Raw genomic sequence first — 25422 nt, 5'->3', positions numbered from 1 at the left:
GAGGAAAAGGCTGTTGCTGACATGAAACATGCTGTTGCTTGATTGCTTCCATTGCTGGGAAAGTGGAGCTGGCTCGGAGCTAGACGGCCAGATAAGCCGGATTCACGGGGAGGAGGCGAGGGGCTGGAAAGAAGCCAACGAGATAGTATGACATGGCAGGTACAAAAAGACACTTGATCTGAGTGGGAGTCAGCTCCGGCAGGCAAGCTGTTGTGAGGAGTAATGGCGAGTACGTTAATAACAAATGACAGCCTTTGAAGTTGGCCTAGCGGTGGACAGACAGTTGCCAAACAGGGGCTCGTCCTGTAGTGCAAAGCCTTGGAACGAGTACACTGCGATTCAGACGGGTGAGGGGGAGCACGAAGTGAAGAGCAAAGCTGGTCATGATAAATGTGTCCTGGAGGATTTGTGGCAGCCTAATGGGGAACATACGCAACGCACCCTGTTTATGAGTGAAGACCAGGAGGCCTACACATGTCAGGAACCAAAAGCTGGCTTCTGTTCTGGGGGAGGAGGAGGAAAGCATCAAGCAGCTGTGAGGAAGTCAAGCCACAGCTATTGGATTTTAAGAGAAGCTTTACAGGTGAGCATACAACTGGCCTGGCTTTTCATGCGGTTACTTTGACATCGATGCAGTCATGTCAACAACAAATGAATTGAACTTGGTGTCTCTCAGGATCTTTCCAAGCAAATTCCAGCTGGCTGGGCATGAAAACTGACTGAAAAACTGCACAGAAAAATGGCAACAGGAAGAGCATGAATTTTGTTTAGTAACAGGAGGAATAAGGTTCTGACACATGAGGAAACACCAAAAGAACTTAGGTGTATGTGGGCTAACGTAAAAAAGAGACTTAAAAACTTGAAAACTGCTTCCTCGGCCTGTAAGAACTGATCCAAGTGTACTTAAGGGTGTGAAAGATCAAGATAAAGAATCAGTGTTAAGAGTATAGATAGGGAACAAGAAGATGAAATAGATAAAATTTGAGTGTGGAAGTGAATTTAACAACATCACCTAAAACAGACATAGCAGCAGCAGGAGCTGCTGGAGAGATATACCAAGATGATATTAGTTTAAAAATGATGTAATTGTACCATTGTTTTATCTGTCAGTTCTCTACCATCTGTTGTACATTTGCAATGCATTTTCAGAGCAAATCTTTTCTTCTTTTGTCAAATAAAAGTCTCAAACTGAGGAAAGAAAACTGAGTCCTCAGGGAGCCTGTACAATGGATGGTATGAAATGTTTTAGACTTTTACAACACCTTAAAAAAAAGATTTGGATAGCACATGCAATCTGAATTAGAGAACACTGTTTCCATTTTCTTGTTTTACAATTGAAGAAATAAACTATGTTAAGCTCGCTTTCTCTTGACCCAGTGTTCTTGTCCTAATCACAAAAGTGTATGTCACCCTAAACCTCATTGGTTTCGGAGTTCAAGAGATCCCTAATCCTGCCTCCGTTGTGAGAAGGCAACTGCAAAATGTTGGAACTTAAATTCATCCTTCAAGCACTCTTGGGTCTTCAGAGGGAGACGGCTTCAGTGGCGTTTGTGTTCTCTCATCAAGGAGCAGACTTCAGAAGAAAGTCTGTCTGAAAAACCTTTGCCCATCTGATGATGCAAGAGAAAATAGGTATTGAAATGGCAGAAACAGTGCCAAGACAGATGGTCAGTGCAAGAGGATGGTTTCAAACAGCCCCAGCAGGAATGTCTCCCTGCTGGCTAGTCTTTGACTTGTCCCTTGCAGTATTGCAGATTGGCTTTCCATGTGCCCCCATACTTGTTCTGGAGCTCTGAAGAGTTACACTGAGACGATATGATGACTGAAGCTTTACAGCTATCTATACTTAATGTGCACGTTAAGGAAGACAAAAGTCAATTTATTTCTAACATCACTTCTCTCAGTGCCTCTAATGTTTCTGCTTCTGAATCAAAGGGAGGCATTCTACAGTAGGACATAAATAAATAGCTTTTCCTTGGGGGAAGAAGCATTTTCCCATCTTAAAGAAATTTCTTTGGCCATGTGAAATTCAAATTTGTTAACTTGCCCTACAAACAGCAACTCATTTAGAAACAAATTACAAATATTAGATGGAGACAGTGAACTTGATAATGCAATGCTGCCACATCAGTTGTAGAATAATGCATCTTAATGAAGGCTTCCCATGTGAATAAACCATTATATTTACAAGCTTTTCACAGTTAATGACCCAGAACTGGATAACGAAACTCACATTTTTAGTGTGGTCCTCTGTCAGCAAAAGTATACATATTAATAATTGATGTTGCTGTAAAAATAGGGCATAATAGGAAGATTCCTGAGTTTGTGGGAAAATAGGACTACACGGTCCATTAACTTAAAATGCTTATCTAATGTTTGATGGGCTTTGTCTTTAAAACCCTTGTTTAAATTAATAAGGCAAAATGGACATTTGTCTAAAAGAGAATTTTGTTCCAACTCATCAGTCACAAGCATGCTGATGAGAGAGCTGTTTGATCTTCTGCTCTTTTCTGCTCCCCCTATCCTCCCCAAAGAGAGTTGAGGTTTTACCAAAGTGGAAGACCCACCAGTAGAAGGAAGGAGAAGTTCCCTACACATTCCAGGTAAGCCAATGTGATGAAAGCCTCTGTACATGTTCTCTTTCACACGTAGGAATTCAGTGGCATAGATCATTCTTTCCTAGCTTGAAATGTCTGTCTTTCTGCTTAGTCAGCTCAACAGCTTTTTCCAACACAGACTGCTTTATTGTTCATTATAAAACACTTAGAGGTGTGCAGGCTGGCTGAACATGCTTAAGGCTAGACTTCTACATATAGGAGGCCCCATACTGTGGAACTAACTGCTCTTCAATTGTTCCATTACGACTACACTTACAAGGAAAGATAGTCTTCATTTCAGAGAAATAAATAAATTCATTCTATTTCATGTTTTAAGGCTACCATTCATATCATGCCTGAAAGGTAGATTTACTGCAGCTTTTATTACTGGGTACTTAATTTAGGACAGTTTCCTTTCTTAGATCTGAAATGGCACAGCTGAAAGATATACAGTATGGTTTTAAGAGACTTTTCCAGTATATGTTCTGCTACAGACCATATCGTCCAAAATTGTAATCTTCCAATAGATGTAGTAATCGAGTAGCATTTTTTTGCTCAGTTTCAGAAGTAGCAGAGTTTGCTTCTCTGGAGGACTATATTTCCTAAGCAAAGTAAGTATTTTTAAGGGTCATTTGTTTTCACCAGTACTGAAAGTGAGATTTTTACATTTGGACTACACAGACAAGTAGCTCCTTACTAGCAGAGTAAAGGAACTTACTCCCTAAACAACCAGGGTCCTGTTCCTTACTAACTTATTATACTGAAATTTAAGCTGTGATCCAAATTCTCTTTAAAAGTTTAATATATGAGTTAGCTATGCTCTTGCTTTCTTGTTCCCTCAATGTATTTTGTCTGGCTGCAGGAAGAATGTATTTTGAAAAAGTCTCATCTGATGAATATTGTGTTCATATAGATTCCATGGTACACAAATGGTGATAGCCACATCAATTATATGGCTGAATTCCTAAATTAGGCACAAAAAAGGAAATACTAAAGAAAATATATTGCATTCATTAAAGCTTCCCTACTATATGATTCACTTCAATGGCTTTGCCAATTAAAGTAATTGTCATATGCATTCAAACAAAGCATTTGTAGTAAGAGGTCTTGTTAGAAAAATATTGAAAAAGGCTGTTTCATAGATTTATATAATATATAAATAAATATTGACATGCAACATTTTTTCATAAGATAAAAGAAAATTTGGACTGGGAGAAACATTTATATTCATGACCATATAAGTTTATGTAATTATGGTTATGTTTATTTAAATATTATACCTGGGCATGCTGTCAAACGTACTAAAAATGGCAAGTATGCTTTGGACTCTGAAAGGCAGTGATTTCATTGCTAGTGTGAGTCTAGTCAATGAGAGCCAAAATATTTAGTGAGATTCTTGCATGCCAGTGTCTTACCGCTTCAAAAATCACCAGGTTTGAAAATTATATTGAAAGCCTAGCAGATTATTTATCACTGTTTAGATGTGTATGCATGCCTGGTGAAATAAAACTTCTTGCTGATGTTTAAGCATCATCTAGGTTGCAAATAATAAAAAAAAAATAAAAAAAAATAAAAAAATCTTAAACTGGATTGAAACAGTCTGGTTGTGTAACACTACTGTGTTTGCCTATTTCCAACAACTGAAGAAATATTTTAAATTTTATGTATTTATGGAGTTTGCAGTTTGTTAAGTCCCATATAATATTTATTTAGCCATAACCTTGAATGTTTATACAGAAAGCTATTCTGGGAAATGCTAATTTTTTTCCGACTAGATGAAATGAATTATATTTATCAGGAATTTAAAGAACAAGAAATGTTTGGCAGACTCTTTTCTCAGATATAAATAAAAGCATTACCCAAGACAACATGCCTAAATTAGGGTATGTTTAAAAGAGGTAAGCAGGAGAATACAGTTATTTATTTAAGACCACAGAGATCCTTTCATGTGAAAAGGATACAGAAAGAGGAAGACTAGTGGAAATACTATATGAGAAAATTGTAGATAAGCACATATTATACCACTAACTGTTTGGCAAGGGTTGAAATTATGGAACAGAACAGTGTGAGAGCTGTGTAACCGCGTAAGTCAATAGATTTATCTGTGAGACAAGAGACAAGAAGGCATTTATGCGTGTGCATGTCCAAAGCATCCAGGGTTCAGTCCTATAAATTGTCAAAGCATGTGAAGCACTTGGCTTCAATGGGATTGATTACTTGTGCTCTTTATGTGACAACATGAGCAAGGGAACATCCAGGGCCTTTGGAATATTCCAGCTGCAAAGCTGCAACAGTAGGCTGGGTCCCTAAATTGAGACAGATTTTGTCTTGTCTTTTTGTATTTGTTGTTCCTAGGCTCCTCCTCCCCTTCCATAAATCAGTCATTGCAAACTTATCATAACATTTTATGCTAAAACCACTTTTTCCTCTTTCCAGTAGCAAGTGTTTTGAGATTGTAAGTATAATGTCCTGCAGGGTCTACCCTGTGAGGAGAGCCAGTAAGTGAGAAAGCTGCGTGCAGATTCATTATTGGGCTGTTTTGCACCACTTTGAGACAAAGCAGTTGCCAAAAACCACTCTGCAAATCCATTTACGCCAGGCTGACAGCTAGCTTGCACTGCTGTGGAATGGAACAATCACACATCCTGTAACTATGGTGCTTAATGACAAAATTTATGAGCTAAAAACAGACAAGTGCAAGTATATGCCAGTTTAAAAAATGGAAAAATGGTACATTATAATTGGCCTGTAACTGCAAAATAGCCTGAGCAAGAAAATACAGGTTTGTTTGGACAGCACATGCATGTTTTCCAGACAATTTAATGTTTCCTTGCAACATCAGTGTGGCTTAAACACAGACCTTGGCCTGGAACATTGGTTGTGGTGCTAATGCTGGGGCTGGCAGTAAACAGCACTGTGGCAGCGAGGTGAGGAAGATCAGGAAACAGGTCAGGATACAGTTATCAAGATATATGTGCTCTTAGTGAGGGTTGCTTCTCTTTACAAATTAAACTGGTATTGCAAATTGTGATTTATCGGAGATTTAGAAAAACATGTGCTGAGGGAATCATGCTGTTTCTGCAATTAAGCTTTAATAAATAATAATAATAATGAGGCTTTACTTTTGAGCCAAGAAAAATCTCCGGAACATAAGACTTCTACTCTGTCATCAAGCAAAAGAAAGAGAATCAAATTCCAGAAAACATACATAAATTTTACAGAAGTAAGTAGACAGTAAAGAAAATAAAATTGGATTAAGTAAAAGACTGAACTATCTTTGTTGCACAAATTTCCATATTTGTAGACCAACGTGACTGAGTTTTTCCAAAAACCATTATTCAGAACTTCAAACAGGCTAGCTCTTTTTGTAAGGTACTATTTATATGAAAGCAACATCTACATTTTTTAAATAGCTGTAATTATAAGAGAAATTATATTTATTGCAGCAAAAGTCAGGTCTCCTTTGGGATGGACTTGGAGTAATGGATGGCTAGGTCTTCTAATTTATCTAAGTCGTGCAGCATTAGAAAAGCAAATTCAACATATTTACACATGAAGATCTGTGTTCATTTTTTAAGGGGCTGACATGATCATACATCAAAGAGACTTGACCTTTGGAGCTCACTGGCTATCTGTCAGCATGAACCAATGCCTGCTTGCCACTCACTTCCTGGGGAGACCATGGAGGGGAGCGTGGCATGAAAAGTACAAGCGAAACACGAAGGGGGAATATAAAAACATTGGAAAGATGAACAGATTTTTTTTATTTAGAGGTATCCATTTTTTTTCCCACATCCTTTGATTATATACTTGATAAAGAGTAATGAGTCTGAGTGCGGAATTGAAAACATCAATTCTCTTGCTCCTAAATGGAGGTCAGGAAATGAATTCACTCCACGTGTTTGGTTTTAATTCCCTTCTTCCCTATGATCAAATAGATCTTCCTCCCCATAAAATACAGTAGATGGCTATTTACACCCCACTTATCAGTTACTCCTACAACTGGCCACCATGGAAAGAGTGCTTGGCTGTGAACCCTCCAATAACTGATACCAGACTTAGACTTCCTCCCTAATGCTCTAGTTTTAAGACTGTATTGTCATGGGATTTGATAGGAAATGATCTCTTGTTTTGCAAAAGGTATATTTTATAATTTGTTTTCAGTACATTCCAAATATTCACCAGTTTAGGTCTGCACTACTTAAAGTCTTTGCCTTTTTCTTAAACAGAGGCAGAATCAGCGCATAAAACTCTGGTTACCTGTGCTGGCCGTGTTTACTGTTAATGACTAGCTGATATTAAAGGCAACAATCCGCAACATTTTATCTGTATTTAACTTGGTAAAACTTAGATAAATGTACATGTTACTTCCTAAAGATAAGATTTTAAGGTCATTCTTAACTGATGATACATGTTTGTCAGATGTCTGCTACAGGTACAATTAGTTTTCTTAAAACCAAAACCTAGCTAAGTGTAATTCTATCACTGGCTAAGAAAATCACCAGAACTGTCTAGCAGAAGCAGAAAGCATGTTTTAATTCAAAATTAAATGATTAGTTTTCAAATTATCATTTAAGAGCTACAGAACACAGAGGTAATAAATAAACTTACCAAATATAGAGCAGGGATGAATGTTTCCGTAAGGCAGGTGCTAAGCAGTAGCTTTACAAAAACTTGGTACGAGGGATGCCCTACTATAGTTGGAGTTGAAGAAGCAGCAAGGCTTGACGCCTGCTAGTGTCTAATGGAGGCACCCAAAGAATCGGTGGGGGACAAAGAAAATACCAACTCTAAGGTGTCTATTCTCCTTCTCAGTTATTTGCTGGGTGCTGGTGTTGGTGCACAAGATGGTGGTGGGAGGAGATGTACTTTCTCAGATTGTGGGAGATTCCTTCCTCTGTCTGTCTTGTCAGTAGGGGTGCTTTCATTTTCCTTTCACCCCATACAATCTAACTGACCACAGACAACTGTTCACTTCCCCATACTTTTGCAATATGATGTGAGGAATTTTTAGGTTCTTTATTTCTATGTGGACTTACTGACACGGTAATATAGCAGTTTTAATATCCCTTTCCCCTTCTCTTGAGATACATATACATTGGCTTGCAAAAGGGTGTGAGGAGAAGACACTGCTGCTTTAATTCTTCAGCAATAAGGCAGCTCAAGTGTTCTGGCATTCTGAATTAAAAACTGATTAATGAAATTCCCTTGCTCTGTCATGCCTGCATCAAATTCCCTAGAACCTAGGGCAAACTATAAACTGTCCACATCTGCCATATACATTGGACTATGTATATATTGCATAAGAGCGTGCAGCTCAAGACAAATTGGGCTACTTACGTGCCATCTATCATTTCTGCTTAGTTCTGTATTCCTTAGAGATCCCCTTTAAAATGGGAAGAATCTTAGAAATTAATTTCTTGTCTTCTGGTAAATTACAAAAGTTTGAAGAACAAACAGACTATGGTATTTTATATTCTCTAGACAGCATCACTTACCATCCCCAGAAATATCATTTCCTCTTCTCTCATTTTCTCTGTTTTCTTGCGCTGGATATATCCACGCCAAACCTGAATTGTAAACAAAACTCTAATGAGATAAATGGGCCTTGTTACAGCTTCCTTTACTGTGGCAGACACAGGAAAAAACAAATAGAGGAAGGAAAGGCACAATATACAATTGAAACTATTACTCTTTAACAGGTTGCCAGCTGCTATATTTTTCTAAAAGAATTTCTGAAGTTTGTTATCTCCTCACACTGGCATATCTACCTTCTAACACAACGGCATCAGGATTCAAAAAGTGTTTAGACTGAAGATTTAGACTGAATTCCTGTTCTCGTTTGGCTGAATTATCTGAATTATTCATGTGAAAGGACTTTTTCTGAAATTTAGTAGTAATAAGCTGTTCTCATTTTCTCAAGATATGGGATGAACCATTTCCCCGGAGACCTCAGGAAAAGGCACTGGATTTCAAGGTGGTGCCAGAAAGAGCAATTGAGGTCATAAAAATCAGAATGGAAAAACAACATGTAGGTTATAAAGTCATCCTGTATTGTCAGTGCAGGACTGTTTCCATTGATCTCACATCTAGGGTTCTGTCTCATTTTTAAAGCGGTTTAAATGATATATTTCACCTTGCTAAACACCCTCAGAGCAATCCATTCAGAATGGTTACCACCCTATGAGCTCTGTTTCTCCCTACTGCTGTTCTGAATAGAACACTTGCCTCTACCAGCACTGCTGTTACATCAAAGATCTCACCTTTTGAATGCAAGTGGCAGCATCATCTGGGTTTGGACCAGTCTGTACCTGAAGTTTTGTTTGTCTTTTTGTCTTTTCTTCAAGGTACATTTGCTTCATGAATACTGCTCTATGACGACCCTGGCGAGCCCGCTCTGCGACCTGGATCATTTTAATGGCTTCTTCAAATGTCATGGCCTTGACAGGTTTCTTCAATGGCACAGACAAAAATGAAATGACAAAGCAGAGTGTTTTGTTAACTGCCTAGCTAAGTTAGCAAATGAAACAATCAGTTAACCTTTTGTGGAAACTTTCTAAGACAAAACATCCCTGTCATAAACAGCAGAGACTCCTCTCTTATGCCACCTTGCAGTATCTTTGAAGTTTGCTGTCTTGAGACACTTTTTTCTGAGGATCTTAAGGTGAAAGTGAACCTGACATGTTGATGAAGTTTCTATAGCACTCCAGGTAGGTAGATGGTAAGGCTGGGCAGAGCCAAAAGAGTCAATGGAAGATGGAGAGGAGACAGGCTGCAGCTCTGGGGAGCGCCCCTGAGAAGCAAAAAACTCCTGATGCTATAGTGGGAAACATGGTTGGCTCTATATGATTTATGCAGTCTGCTAAACTTTATTCATTTGAGAAAAAAGGCATAAAGAACCATGGGGCTTTCTCCTATTGAAGAAAATTCCTTAGGTTATGGAATGTCTTCCTTTATTTTTCCCCTAGTTTCTGAAGGGATGGGTTTCTGGATGTGCTGGTGGGTCTCCAGCTCTTTTGTTGAATGAAAGGATAGGTTTTGAACTGGCACAGGCCTGGTCAACCCAGTCCAGGTAGAAGAGGGTTAGGAAAAAACAAGTCAGAAAAGGGCAGCTGGAGAGAAGGACTCCCCCTTCTCACTCTTGGGGACTCTTGTTAATGCCTCATGCTCCCCATGGAAAGGCTGAATGGTTGTCCTTTCCTAACATGAATGCCCCTATTGGAGACAGTTCACACCTGATGCTTCAATACATACTGTGTGGAGCTCACTATACCACATTTTCAGTAGGGCTTTCTGCAATGGAAATACACAGGAGGACAAACGATCTGCAGAGCAGACTCCTCTGATGAACACAGTTTTGGATGTACACTAAACTGCTTGTCACGGGGCTGCCATGGACACTCAAGAACACATTTGTCTGCTACACAGCAGGCAGGATTTCCTGAGTGTACATGGCTTGCTATGATGCGTGCGTAAGTGCTGACAACCCTCTAGAAATCACAGTGGTGATTGAACTGGAAGCATAGCAGAGAGCACGGGATTCATACTATGTTCATAGGAGATTGTTTTATTCATATTTATTGACTCCTGTGTGTCTCTTGTGGCATCCTGGCAAGGGAAACCTGGGTCCTGCCGGGGCCTGGTGCTTCCAGGTGAGCTAGCTGCACACCAGATAGTCTTATCTGTAGTGGATGCCATGCTGAAAAGGGATAAGAGCACAACTGTGGGAAACAAAAAGGCTCCAGGATGTAATGTGCTGAAACAGAGGATTTCCACAGACCAACACCAGACTATTAGAAAGTGCAGAGAATATACCCAGAAATTTACTGCGGAGGCCAAGGGGACCGCAGCGGCCCATTAAAGTAATCTAGCAGAGAGACTGCGCTCTGCCTCTACAGACTGCCTCGTTCTGTCCCTGGGAACCTTCCCTCGGTTGCTTTGTGGGATCAATACTACCACGTAATGCAGCAGGGAGGCAGATTTCCCCCAACGGCACAATTACTGTGGAGAATTCAGTGGTTGGGGCAGCACAGCAGTTTGACTAAGTGGCCTGATCAGGACTGTCTCTTACAGCTACAACATCTATGAATCTCAGTCTCCAGACTTGTGAGCACAGTTGTTTATTTCAGGAGGTTAGAGGACTGTTTGCAGGCAGTGCGCCATTTCTAAGAGGTCAAAAGTATATCAAATCCAGAACAGTCTTCACTGGAGCACTCATGTACTTCTCTGTAATGACTTTTGCTCTGCCAAAACTCAATTTTCTACTCCTCCTAGCAGCTGCAGCTCGATAGCTGTACAGAAGAGACTGCAGTCATTGTTCAGAGGTTATAAACAACTGAATACTAACAGTTGCGCTGACCTGAACTCTGCGTTTTGCCTGTTCCAGCCAGGAATCCTGGTTCAGTAAAACTTGAGCCCAACTCGATTTCAGTAGGACTAATTATGTGATGAGAGTTAGCTAGGTAAATAAAGCACCTACTAAACTTGGCCAAAGTGCCGCCCTTTCGCTGACACTCACACACATAAAGCAGAGTCGACTTGTTTCTTGAGTCTTAGACCCAAGATGTGACTGGATATTACTAGACAGGAAAATTTAAGGTTACTTTTTACGTGTGCCTTATCTGTAAGCAGACTTTTACTTCCAAACTACTATAAAAAATACTTTTCACTTCAGTGGCTTATGTGCTCAGACGTGTAACTATAAACTAAAAAAGTTAAGCATGTTATTGTGCAAATATATGGGATGCTTACCTGTGTTTGCAATCCAGCATTACATAAAATCTCATCAAGCATTGTCTCTCTCTGCTGCAAGACTTCCAGGTTTTCTTTAATGAAATACCTTGGGATAGGTATTTCTATGTCTTCCTAGGGGAAGAAATAGTCATAAGATGCTTTTTTAGAACTGCATTAAAATCACATTACTTATTAATTGAACACCTTTACAAAGCAATTAAATTGGACTGAGATTATTGAATTTTTTTGGAGTGTTAGGGTATTTGACCTCTGTAACAGCTGCCGAGCTGTTACTTTGCAATTACTTAAGACCTAATTCAACAACAACAAATAAATCAACCCAGTTTCTGAACCATGGCAGCCCAGAAATCTTTCTTTTTAAAATGGCTCAATTATATTATGAAACTGTTGAAACATTTGGCATGGTTGCCAGTAATTTAAACATGATTTCCACTAACTTGAATACCTCTGGCTGTGTGATCATCCCACTTCTTTTTTAATCAACATGAAAAATAGATTGGTTCTCTTGCATTTTTGGAACCATTACAAAGAACCAAAGCACAGAATTCTGTTTGTCTACAGGTATTTCTGCACTGTCTGTAACTGTGATATCTCAGTCACTTCTCAAAATCAGGCTCAATTAGAAGTGGCTGTCTATTCATTTCCATCATTAAAAAGATGTAACTGATTCACTTTTCTGCCAATTCGTCTCCTGGAGAATTTCACAGTTGAGAAATGAAAGAAGTGACAGGCAGGTAGACAAAAAACACCCCAGACACTAAGGTGCTGCAGAGCAGCATCACCTGATCTTTGTATTGTGTTGAAGGCTAGAGACAATTCTTCAGAAATAGTTACTGCCAAGTATAGTTCTTTGGGGATGGAGGGCAGGACCTATATTTAATAGGTCTGGTTCATACTGGTGCCATGTTCCCTATACATTATTTCAGGAACATCCAAACATCTGAAGCAAATGATTCACCCTGAAGGACAGGAGAAGGGATGAGGGGAGACAGGCAATTACCCTGCCACGCTACTCATCAGGAGTTGCACAATCAAGTTCCACAACAAAGTCCCCAGGTCTTTTCGCCCAGGGAGATTGACAGGTACAAGTCTTGACGTTGCACTACCACTGCTCTCTGTTCTGTCTTCTGCGGGAACTGGTGGGCTTTGACCTGCTCAGGGAGACCTCTGACTTGATCCTCTGCAGCCTCAATGCCAACTCTGCTGTGGACACATACAGTGAGCAAAAGCAGGAGAACCGTGCTGATTGAGAAGAACAGTGAAAGCTCCTGGGCACAGGGTAAATGTGCTGCTTGCAAACTCTATGGCTTTCTAATTTCTAGAGCAAGAGTTTGCCGGGAAGGTTGTGGGCAATGAAAACAGCTCCTGCAAACTGCCAACTTACCCATTTCGTTACTAATAACCACCGCTGCACACTGTGCAGAACGGGGCATCCCTATTATGGCAGCACAACAAAGCCTCCAAGTAGGATTGTGCTTATCTCTATTGATTTTATCAATGCAGAGGTCTGGTCTGCTGAAGTTTCTAAATATTTGTCTTGTTAAGGTCCTTGTTTGCATCTTCCAGCATTTCGACTGTTAATGGAAATGATTACATACTGTATGTTAAGAGTGCAAATTGCTCTAGGAAGGATTAAAAATCCATCTGGCTTTAGGTATAAGAAATCAAGTGGTTTGTCTGGACACCCTTGCATAGGATGGGATGGCTGTTACACTACCAGGTAGCAGCGCAACGCAGTCAGTGCAGGGGTGGCGAGTTATCTCTGGTATCTAACCTGGGCTTTAATCACCAGTAATTCTGGACTGTGACTTTTACTGACTGGAAAGATGAGATCAAAGCCATAACACTGGAGCTGGCAGAGGTGGGGAGTAGAGACTACTCCTCTTCATGATCTCTTTTTGGGGCCCAACACTGAAAGGTTAGGCTTGCAATGTTTATCCTCAAGTCAAATTGGCAGCCTTCTATCCACTCCCAGCTCCACACGGGATTTGTGTATCCAAATACCTTTACAATTACCCTAATAAATGGAGTCACTGAGTGTTGGAAGGCAACCATAAAAAAAAATGAGACACAAAACTAGAGAAAGATGAAACTTCACCCCAGCTGGCCTCAGTAATGCAGCAAAAAGTAGAGGAAGCACTCTGCAACATCAGCCATGAGGTATGAAATGAGTGTTAGCATCTCTGTTCTGCTCTCTGATGATAACCATGCTGGTTTTTAGCCCATAATAATATGGTGAAAGAAAGAACTAGAGACAGCCTTTCTGGACAGATTCTTTAAGAATTGGAAGTTATTTTTCATGTACTGGCCAATAATTTTGTTTTGAAACCAAGAATATGTGATTATTTTATAAGAAAATATAATCAGGACTGTATTTCTATCTACTGTGGAAAGCAATGTGTTTTTGAAAAAGTCCAAAATTTCTTCAGGGCTTTTCTCTATTTTTGTAGTAGGAAGCTATTTCAGGCCTTCTTCAGTTTAAGGTGTGGCTCAGGAATTTGGATTTATGCTTGTTTTTTACTAGATGTGAAGCATTACTTTTCAGACTTGCCAACTTTTTCCTGCAGGTGGATTTACTGATAAGTCATGAAAACAGCAATCCTTAGCAATTTCAAAATATGATTTGAAGGATCAGTTTCCCCAGAGGTGTGTTTAGATCCCCAGTATGCCTTCTCATAGTTTAAAATAATTCTGTTATGATTAAAAGAGAAGGTAAAGAGCTGGTTGAAATTCTTGGCAATTACTTCCTAAATTTGCAGAATTAAATACACATGCAATTGCAAACAGTAATATGTCTGCAAATCTCAAAATAATTCTCTGATGATATTAGGCAGTTTATCTCATGTTATAGCTGAGATCCAGAAAACAGCAGTAACTAAGTTTCGACTTTTTTCTTTAGCAAAGCCGTTACCAGCGGTACCTAAATTTGACAATAGGTGGAGCTGTCTGCGAGAGAAGTAGCTATCTTTTTACAGCTCATTTTTTATCCTGCTTTTAAAGCACAACTTCCAGACTTTGCCTTATTGTCAGACTCATCTGGTTTAGCAGCCTGTATGTCGGGGGTGCTTCTAGTTCAGGTAGTCCTGAACCCTGGATGTTGAAAACGCGCTCAGCTCCTGCCTCCTTTACAGTAAGAGCCTGGTTTCAGATCTCATTCTAGTACTCATTTTAGAAGTCCAATGTACTATGAAGTACTGGGACAGATTATGCAACTTTTAGCACTACCTGTAACTTCTGGAAGAGGCTTGGGACCAGGCTGCTTCAGAGTGAAGCAAAGGGCAGACTGAAACAGACTGTACCTTAGTTATCAGTTGTCCTTTTCTGTCTAATCCCACTGTAAAATCAGGTAGAGTTGTTATGGTCGTTCACATTGAAGCTGTCTAAGCTAATATGACTTCGTGTTAGGACACGTGCAAGAGGAAGACCCACAGAGCCTGTGCTGCTATTGATAAACACGAATACAACATACTGATCAGGCAGATCAACTTAAAATCTTGCTCCAGTACATAAAGTTAATCACAGACTGAATGCACTCTGATCTTTAATAACCATGCCATAATTGCTGATTACTGTACACTAGTGAACATCCAAGAAGCTAAATCACTCAGTGCAACTTCATAGATAGCGAGTAAATGTGACTCTCCTTAAAAAATAGGACAGGCAGAGTTCCCGTGGAATTGCTCATTGCAGAGGTACACCTACCGGGAGAAGCTTTAGATCTTCTAGGATATTATCGATGTAATGAAACTCGGAGTTCTCCAGCGCCACCATCTCCTTCTTCATCTCCAGGATCCGGCCAATCACGCCATCTAGCACTCGCCGGATCACTGCCCGTTTCTGCTGGTGAACAAGTCGGTCGTGCGCCTCCTCCAAGTTGCGGAAGATCTGCATGTATTTGATGTAGGAAGAAGCTAACATCTTGAACACTTTCACGCGGTCCTTCTCTGGCTGGAGGAACTGTTCTCTCTCCGTCTGGAGCTGGATGTCGAGGTCTTTCTGGGCATCTGTCCATATCTTGTTGTAAGTGCTGATTGAAAAGAGGAGACTGTCTTAGCCTGACATAGCAGCAAGAGCCAGCACGCAATGATATCAGGACTCTACAAGCAGGGATTTCTCAGAAAAGGAAGTCTGGAAATGCAAGCCATTGTATTTCCAAAAGGGATTTTAACTGCAGTTAATTTTTAAAATTTAAAATCATTAGCAAGGTTATTCTTTTGGGTTGTTTTAAAAATTGGCATCTATTGCCTAAACAGCATCTTTTATTGCTTAAACAGCATCTAAAAATGCTGTTTTATTAGTGAAACCTCAAATGTTAAAAACTTTTTGACTTCATCTTTACCATCCACTTTAAGCTACAACCCTGACAGGGCAGTCAGTGAGTTTCATTCAACCGTGTTAAGTGAGAGGATGATTTCATAAAAAAGGTGTCTCTCCCTAAGCTCTTAGAATAGGGAAAATTCTATTTTAGGTCTCTCCACGTTTGGGATGAGGACTACTTGATGTTGCTAAAGGGTGTGCTGCTTTCCTGCCTTTCTGAAATGCTTGTTCTGAGTTAATTTTAGGGTGAGGACTGTATTGGTGCCAATGCTACACTGTGGCTGTGTGTGCTATTTCAGACCTGAAGGGAAGAAAAGAATTAATTTATTTTCTATGGAAGCAATTGTTGCACTTCAAGCGATTGCTACACGTCTGGTCCAGTGGCTAGGGAGCTATGTGACATGGAAGATGTCACCTAAAGCCAGCTTCATTTCCAGAAGCCATAATGCTATTTACCTGGGGACTTCTGCACTTTTGGTGTGAATAGGCTGAGCTCTGCTGCGTGGGCTGTCAGTGGATTTTCACAGTAAGGTAGACCAATGCTGAATAAAGAAATGAACTCTGGGCAATGACTTGTTCAGAGAAGAGCCCAAACAGCAGGTTTGTCAACCCTGCCAAGAAAGGTGATCACAACAAACTGCTCTGCCTCCACTAAACTTTCAGAGCAGACTTCTTGCTGATCCACGCAGCACTGAGGGTGTGCTTGGTGTTAATTCTGACAAGAAAGCCAGGCAACTGCTAGCTTTGCTTGTGCTTGATAATAAACACCTAGGTGGGAGCTCTGTCAACTGGCCTTATCCTTTCTGGTATCAGAGTACAGACTGACCATGGCCAGAGAATGCCGGGTGGCGGGACACTGCCCCAGCCCGATCCCAGCAGGACGCTGCCCGGGCTGCTGGGACTCACCGCAGCACTCACCCAAACCCCCTAACAATCTAAACTCTGCCATTGAATTTGCTCCATTAACTTTTTAAGTGCATATTATGCTTTTCAGCTGACCTGGGTTTCTGCAGGATGCAGCTGGACTTGCTTTTCCTACTGCCTCTGCAGCCCACCCAGGTCTTTCCCCTTCCTTTTTTCCTCCCTCACTTACATCCCATTACACCAACTGAATCACTCAATTGCAGTAATTAACCCAGGTGCAGGAGATAAACAAAATAAAACCAGCAAAGGGGCCAAAGATGGCCTTAAACAAGACCCTTAGGTTTGACCTGGTGGTTTGGCCAGCTGATCAATGGGATTTTTGTGCACTTACTCCGAAGCCAGCCCATGGAAGAACATAAACCGATGAGATTCGTCAGCGCAGAAGGAAACAATGTGGTATTGTACTTACTTAGCTCTTGCCTACCCATGGATGATTTGATAGTTGGGAGGTTATAAATCTTTGAGGAGGTCCACAGGCTGTCCCCACAGCTATATGGCTGATTTATGAACGGTGATATCCTTGGGCTAGAGTGTTTCCAGCACAGGTTACTGTATGAAGACACCAGAATGTACCCAAACATGAACTAGCTCTGCAATTGGCCCCTCCAATTCACAAAAACCTCTCTTTCTCTCTCCTCTAACTGAGGAATGTCAAGTGATTCCCCCCACTGAGCCAGCTAATATCCAGTTTCTTTTTCTATTTTGAATGACTTTTTTTAGGGCGGGGAGGGAAGGAGCACTCTAATCCTTCAGAGTACATTAATGTAAGGCCATGCAAACGGGACGTAATTGTTTCCATAAAGTATTAGTTTATCAGATCAGCACTAAGATGATTGCAAACACGTTGCTGTGGGTCTAATGCTAAGATTATGGATATTATGTTATGGTTGGAGCTCTTGCAGCACTGATGTCCTGTGTAAATGAGGGCAGAAGAGGGGGTAGACTCAGAAATGAAGCGCTGCGGTGGACCCGCTGAATTTCCAGCTGCGGGAGGCTGGTGGCTCCTGTGAGCCTGCTGCAGGGAGGGTAACCAAAACCTCTGGCCCTAGAGTTTTCGGGGTTGTGAGCTGGGTGGCTGGGAATTGCAGGCACTTGATAGTTGGCAGTGCCAGCAGAGGGATGATTTGAGTGTCTGTTTGGATCCCCTTGACCAAAAACTAGAGGACGTGCACTGCCAATTGCTTCCTTTCCCTGAATCCAGTTTAAAATAGTTATTTTGGGGTTTCCTAGTGTCCAGATAAGAGCCCTTCTGGACTAGTTTGAAGGATAAGATGTGCTTGGTGTTTATAGCCCTTGCTGGAGGACTTGGCTCTTGAGGAGTTGTTTAGGTTTGAGGAAGAAGTGACCACAGAGAGCGTGCATCTCGCTGCCCCTGAACACTGTCACGCTTTGCTTAGGGACAAATGTGTTCAGGAGTAGCAGTGCACGTCCTCAAGATGCTGTGTTAAAAGCAAAGGACGGGACTGACTCTCCTTGCCTCTTAATCAGACAGCATGCAACCCCAAATCCTATTTGGATTTTTCCCAATTTGCTCAGTGTCTCTCTGCGTTAAGCTGCAAACTCCCTCCAATTGCTTCCACGTGCTGAAGGGGGAATACAGCACAGCCTCGAGCGCACTGGCTCCTTATTTACTGATGCTGGTTCGTCTGGTAGGTTCGTTCCCACTCTGTAAAGGCTGGGTTGTGAGCTACGCATGTGTCTGAGGATGATGTTGCACCAGAGATGGATTAGAGCACCCGACTAGCCTGCTACTGCTGGTAATCTGCAGGACTGAATGTGACTTCCCTACTCAAGGCATAAGCTTATTAAAACCTGGGAAAGAAGGAAGTCGGTTTCTTGATCTCTGCAAACAGTCTGCGTATAAATGATGCTGCAAATTGTCATAGCAACTACAAATAGGAGTGCTATGGGAAAAATAAGCAACGCTTATCCCACATAATGGGATGAGGGGAAAAAACACATTAAGTGACTTAACTTCAGAGCCCCCAGAGCAATTTCTGGCAGCTTACAGTGGGGAGGGAAAGTCAGGGCTTGCCTCCTCACCAGCATCCCTTCTTTTCACTCCCACGAAGTGGAAGCAGAGCCTAGTACAAGTGTGTAAGAGGACTCTTTTGCCATCGCATGACTTCCAGCTTCAACTTCATTTTTATTGCTCCTGATCTGCTTATTTTGAGTGAAATTTAGACGCAAGATTTTCTGCTGAAGTTATAAAGAGATGATTAAAATCCTGGCAGGTCACGCATTGCCTCATTTTTAATATTCCAGGGCCCTTTAGCTTTACATGTTTGTTTGACCCATCTCTTCTTACACTTAGAGAAATCTGTTGGTTTTCAGTACAGCTGAGATTAGCCTGCCTACTTGTGTTGAACTGGCTTTGAGACTTAAGCACACCCTTCTTGGAAGGATTTGTGCTGAGCATGCAAACTGTCCCTCAGACCACTCTTGAGCCAGGAGTGGAATCTGGCATCAGTGGGGTTGCTTTCATTTCTTTTCTTTTCTTTTCCTCCAAATAGTCTCTTTTATTTGGCAGCCAAAGGGAATGCTTTCTGCTCTTCCAGGCCGTGGCACAGTTTGTGCTCCAAGCTGCGCCAGTCTGGATTCATACACGGGCTGATGAACCCAGGCTGTCTTGATGCCTGGCTTTTCTGGGGTGTCCTCTGAGGGCAGAAGTGCCTCAAGCTCCCACACTCCGATCACGGAAATGCACAGCATTTTCTGATGTGAAGAGGTGGAAGCGAAAACTTCACTCTGAGCTGGCGCGGCTCTCTTTAGCCACCTAGTGTAGAAACTCCCTTGTTAGGTTATGAGTGTTGTGTGTATCGCAGAATATGCGGCGTGAATCAAGGCAGCAGAGGCTGTATGCGGAGTCATGGTGTCCGTGCAGGGCTGCAGGCAACTGAGGCGTGGGCTGAGCGACAAGGAAGCGTGCACAGGGTCCTTGGGTCTCCTCTGGGTGCTTGACAGGTCAGCCATTGTGCTAAGCCCTGAGCAAACAGGAGGCAGGGAAACCCTGCCCTGCAGCATTTGTAAAAATAAAGGAATAGGAGACAAAGGTTGGAGGAAAAAGCGAGGCCCCGAGAGGAAAAGGGGCTTGCAAAAAAGCTGCTGCCTTGCTTTTCTCTTCTGAAAAATCACCAGGCTTGGGTTGGCTGCTGGATTATTCACGTCAGCAGAGTACCTGCAACCCCATGACAACCTGCTCAAGCATTGCGTGGCAATTGCTGGGCTAAATGTATTATAGGACAGAAACAGATCAGTGTGGCCTGAAAGAAATGGCCTTAAAGCAGGAATTGATTCAGACAATGTTTAAAAGCCTTTAGCTTGTGGTCCAGATCAGTGCTGGCTCACAGCTCAGTCAGGCCTGCCTGCCTTGCTCCTAATACAACAATAGCCTTGTAATTATGCCAAACTGCCTAGCTGGTGGCAGACACAAGGCTGCTAGATGACTTCCCCTAAGCATGCTCGCTCTAGCTGCGATGTCTTACAGCTTGAAGTATTTGAGGAAACCGAAGGATAAACCTCAACGGGCTTCAGTTGTGAGTGGGGCAGAAAACACATACAGCACGAACAGCTCTGTACTTCCGTCATCTCCAGTTCCAGTCTTTGGTACTACAACAAAGAGTGATGAGAGGATAAAAGATTTTTGTAGGCACGGGAGAGAGTTGCAGCCTTGAGTCTTGGTGTTGATCATTCTGATTGTCTCTGTTTTCCTCCGTTAATATAAGGGGGATGACACTGATGCTCGCCAGGGGTGGAAAAAGGGACGAAGATGAATCCGTGAATGTTTGGGAGATGTATTGGCGAGAACATGATAAGAATGCCCGGGAGGGAGCTAATAATTGTGGTGTTTGGATGGAATTTGAAGAATATGGCCTGGGGCCACGCGCTGGATGAGGGGATAAAAAGAAACATTCAACAACAGCCCAATCACTGCATGAGGCTTGGGCCTCACGGGAAGAAAACAGGACGTGATCACAAAATATGGAACTACATCATAGTGCAGCCACATAATGCCGGGGGAGAGGAGGGGAGGAGAAGTCGCTCTGACATTTTCTTACATTTTCAGTGCTTGGTTTTGCAACCTTCATTTTCTTTAACTGAGCTTTGGGGATGTAATATAAAGTACATAGCTCTCCTTTGGTCGCTTTTGTCAGAAGCAGAAGGGGAAACGCTGAAGATCTTGTCTTAGATTAATATTTAATCATTGACTTTATGTAAGTTCTGCTTGTGACATGAGATTAAATTTTAGAGCTTTTGGATTGTTTAAAGCTCCTTGGTGGCAGTGGCAAATGTCTTGCAGCCAATTAAAACCTGGTACAAATGGCAGCAGTGCCAAGACTCGGCTCTGAACGTGTCTGGACTGGGGCTGTAAGGGTGAGTTAAGAAATTACCGGTCAAGAACCTACAGGTCAAGTAAATGGTAAGCAAATTCATAAAAGAGGAGGAAACGCAGCAGGAAAACACAAATGCAATAACACCTACGCAAATCTCCTGCTCAATGTCTGGAACAAAATGTACATCTGTATGCAAATGCTGGGGCTTGAGCACTTTAGGAAGTGGGATACATCGAGCACCTCTTAATCAACCTCACAGCAAATGTAATGGGCGTGCTTTCTTGTGAGCGCTACCAACTGTCCTTAGAAAATGTCGAGCGTGTCTGGACACGCCAACTTTTCTTTTGGCCGGCCGCTGGAGCTTATCGGCCCCGCGGGGATGTAGCCAAGCACTTTGAGTGTCCTGCCTACAACCCCAAAAAAAGACAAAGCTTACTACAGCAGGGAACAATGTGCTTCCACCAGCTGCAGACACACCTCCGTGAAAATCACAGGGCCTTGAGGATGGTCAACACTTACATGGGTGAAAAACACTAAAACCCTTGCCATACAGGCTGTGTGCAGCGTGATGCTGTGCTGCAATACTGCCAGTCCTGTTGCTCGGAGATTCAGTGCATGCGAGGCAGCTGCCCTGTGCGCACACTTAGTAACTCTGGCATGTCCAACTGGCTGCACAAGGCGCGTGTGATTTCTCTCTGTACATACCAGCTGTTTTTCCAGATGTCTGAAAAGCAGCAGTTTACCTCAAACTTGAGGGGGGGGAAAAAAAAGCTATGTGCTGTGCAGCTTTTCTATACAAGACACAGGATGTGACTGTACAGTATTGAAAAATCTGTGTTATGAACTCAGCTGTGGCTTACTGATGTGCCTGCCTCTTTGTAGGATGGAGGCTGGCTTCCACGTGACATGGCAACTTAGGCAGCCATTCCTGCTCCCAATATTTAAATATACCTTGCAAAATATTATAGCCTAGAACAAAATGAAAGCACTCTCCTATTTCTTAACTACCAGCATTGATTCCTGTTCAGCTCTGTGCTGGGATGCACCAAGTTTTGAATACTGAACGTCCATCTTAATGCTTATGGGCATACCAGCACTGTCAGCCTCAACCACTTAAAAATCATAAAATTAAACCTACATATATTTAACTAAGAATCCAGTACTTTTTATTTTCTGGAGTGTTTGGGATGATTATGGATTCACCTTTTTTTCTTCCCAAAGGAATTCTGTGATTCTCATGTGATAACCCAGATCTAGTTGCTGGGGAGGTAATAAAGAGCATGAACTACCCCAAAAACTTGGTCTAGTGAGGCACAGAATACATGAAGCAAAACTATCTAGTCTGCTGCTTAAATCGAGCTCTCCAGATGCAGCGCTTGGTGAGCTGGTGTATATTCAGACTCGTGTTTATGAAGGGCTGAATTCGCCTAGCTGTAAATGTGCACAGCTACAGCGTGATTGTAGTAAGCGAGCCAAGCAGCTTCAATGTCAAAGTGGAGTCCCTTAGCAGTACCACTACCTCGTTTGGGAGCAGGACTGTACATATATTTTTGTCCTGTGGTGTAGAGATGCATATCGTGTTTATATGGATTTACTGTGTAGGGCTGGCAATGCGGCAGGAAAAGTAAAGGGCGCTCTCTCTATTAATATTAAACTAAGTTAAACCAAACTGTGGAAGCATGACAGTTCTTCAGCTACACTCAGTTTAATTCCTTCTGTGTTAATCAAGCTCAAGTAAGAGTGGGTGTATTTCAGACAGCAGGAACAACAGATTCTGAGAACTCTCCTGCAAAGAGGTCAAACGCTACTTTTTCTGCTTGTTTTAAACCATGCAGTTTAGATACCCATTCATGATTTTATAAACCTCCCCTAACAAAGTTACAGTGCCAGTTTGAGGCACAATTATCACGTTACAAGCCAGGGCCCGCACCAGGTTAGCCAGCCACCAAATTGAGCCTTTCCTGAACGTGCAGCAGCCGGAGGCTGGCTCTGGGTGCTGGGACAGAGCCTCTGGACACTCTGCAGCACCCTTGCAGGTGTTTTTCCCTATTCCCCTCAGCTCACCCCTCTCCTGAGCTGGGAAAAGTAAGCTGCCTGGCTGGAAAAGAAATGGCGTCCGGGCGTTTGAGGATGGTTGAGGCAGTGGCTGGAGGCTGAGGTGGAGAGGCCGAAGGTGGAGCTGCTCCAGTTTGGAGTTGGAGGGCTGTTTTAAAGCCTCCGGGGTCTCACCTGGCACAGAGACGGGGTCTGGGAGGAAGGCTCCTAAGCGTAAGGGTTGGGTTTTGTATGGGCGGTATTTCTGGAGGAGCGGGTAGGGCTCCTCGCAGACATTTTGATGCGATGCCATCATCGGTGTCTGGCTATTGCAAATAAACTTGTGAGGCTTTGCATTGCGCTGAAAGCATGAGGAGTTCATTACAGAGGGGGAAAAAAACATATGTGCAAACTTTGGTCTGTAAGGGAGGAAAAAGTGTGTTTGGCGAGCAGAAGAGGACCTAACTCGGGATAGGTCGTATCAGGGTATGGATAATATTTCTGTTGGTGATCTGAGGCTTTGTGGAGATGAGCCCGGCGCTCTCCAAAGGGTCCAGGATCCTTTTTGGGGGCTCGGTCTCAGTTTTTGGGTTGTTTTCTCCCCAAGCCGCGCAGCTCCCCGTGCAGCCCCGCGCCGGCGCCAAGCCCTCCCCGGACGCTCCCCCCCAGCCGCCTCCGGGCTCGGCCCGGTCCCCCCCGGCGCTACTCACGCCTGCGACATGCCGGGGCCAGGCGGGAGGGCAGCGGGCTCCGGGAGGGGGCCGGTACCGAGCACCAGGTACCGGGCAGGGCCCTGCCGCCGGGCCGGGCCGCACCGCGCCGCCGTTGTCACGGAGATGGGGGCGGGCACGGGCCCGCCAGGCCCCGCCGCTGCCTGAGGAACGGACGGGGCGGCCCTGAGGGGAGAGCGGCGTGGATCTATTTTATTTTTTTTATTTTCCTTTTTGTTTTCTCTTCTTCCCCTCCCCTCCCCAATTTTCTCTTTTCTTTTTTTTCCCTGCTATTTCTTTTATTTTTTCTCTTTACCCCCTTTTTCCCTTACCCCACTTCACCCCTTTCCTCTCTCCTCCTCCCCTTTCTTCCTCTCCCTTTTCCTTACTTCACTTTTCCCCCCTTTTCTCTCTCTTTTTTTTCCTCTTCCCAAGGGGTTATTCCAGTCATATTCATCTTTTTCCTATTTTTTTTCCCCCAAGTTACCATTGAGGCAAGCTTCCCTAGTGGTTTTCTGTGCACTTATACGTATGTTTTTTTTTAAGTAATATATCCCCCTCACAGCAGATGGAAACCTGTCTTGTGTTTTTATTTCCTTCTTCAGTCTCATCTCAGCAGTGTTCATCGAGCACATCTGCAGGCAGAGGGCTGCTCAGAAGCGAGCACACGCTCGGCTACGTTTGCCTCCAGTCCCGGACACCCAGCACACCTGTTGGCACGCAGTCATGCGTAGGAAAATTTGCTCATTTTTCTGGCTTCATTTTTTCTTTTTTTTTTTTTCCCCCAAGCCCCCCCCCCCCCCGGTCAGCGATGGGGGACGCAGCAGCGTGTTGCAGTGCGGCCTGTAAAATCACACCCGTAATTTTGGAGCCTGGAGCCCTGCTTTTGTAGGAGGCTGGCAGCGAGGGTTACACAGCTGTTTCCTTTCCTTGTAAACAATGGCTCGTTGGCAGCCCTGCAAGCCACTTACATGGTGGTGAAGCTGGAGTCTTTAAAAATAATTCCGTTTTAATTTATTGCATGTATACAGAATGAGAAGCATCCATTACAAAACATTAAAGGCTGCCTCCTTTAAAAGGGGAAAAATAAAAGCTAGCAAGACAGGATTACAGCACATCATTCTGGGGAAAAAATGCACCCCTCCACAGAGCGGGTGGGGAAGGAAAAAATAGAGAAGCTTGGGACAATGAGTGTTTGCCAGTGATCATGTTTTTTGCCATAAATCTCTGGGTGTCTGTGTTCCTTTGCCTTTTTTTTTTCTTGAAGTCCTGGCTTGTATAATTAGGTGAGAATCTTGGCTATAGAGTTTTCAAAATAAAGTTCCTAGCCCCCATGGCTTTGGAGAAAATTTTGAAAACTTAAGCCTTGAAGAACCAAGGCCATAATAAAAAGCATGTAAGACACATTATTTTTCAGGCTGTGTGATGGCTATGCCAGTCTCGTGATTTTGTTGGTGTCCTGTTGGACTGGTGGTTTGGTGCTATGTGAACTGAGTACCTGTTCCTTTTCTTTTGGTCGGAGGACGGTGAAAATCCTCTTGTAATTAGCAGTGTTAATCTGAAAGCACTGCTTCATGCTGGTTCAATTTCCATCAGACATCTGTCTAGTTCCTTTCAATGTCTTCTGATTCTCACCCACCTGCAGGTCAGGGGATTTTCTACATTGGTAACTTGTTTGCATTTTGCTCTCACTGAATACCTTAACCACGGTAACTCCGCAGTCCGAATGGGAACCTCACATTTTTATTTCCA

At 42.7% G+C, this 25422-nt stretch overlaps 1 protein-coding gene across 3 annotated transcripts in view; it reads right to left on the bottom strand.

Moving 5' to 3' along the window:
* IQCA1 (IQ motif containing with AAA domain 1) overlaps positions 1-23784 on the bottom strand; it is a 105057-nt gene extending 81273 nt beyond the window's left edge. For all 3 annotated transcript variants that reach the window (XM_040560940.1, XM_040560941.1, XM_040560942.1), the window contains exons 1-5: positions 23671-23784; positions 15054-15378; positions 11349-11462; positions 8861-9049; positions 8096-8167 (exon numbers count right to left, since the gene is read on the bottom strand). In XM_040560940.1, coding sequence (XP_040416874.1) covers positions 8096-8167; positions 8861-9049; positions 11349-11462; positions 15054-15378; positions 23671-23681 — 711 coding nt within the window. In that variant the 5' untranslated portion in view covers positions 23682-23784. The remainder of the gene's footprint in view (positions 1-8095; positions 8168-8860; positions 9050-11348; positions 11463-15053; positions 15379-23670) is intronic.
* Between the last annotated feature and the right edge of the window lie 1638 nt (positions 23785-25422).

The sequence above is a fragment of the Cygnus olor genome, chromosome 6 (assembly GCF_009769625.2).
Source record: "Cygnus olor isolate bCygOlo1 chromosome 6, bCygOlo1.pri.v2, whole genome shotgun sequence".
In the NCBI taxonomy this organism is placed as follows: Eukaryota; Metazoa; Chordata; class Aves; order Anseriformes; family Anatidae; genus Cygnus; species Cygnus olor.
This window is presented reverse-complemented; position numbering and strand designations above follow the sequence as displayed.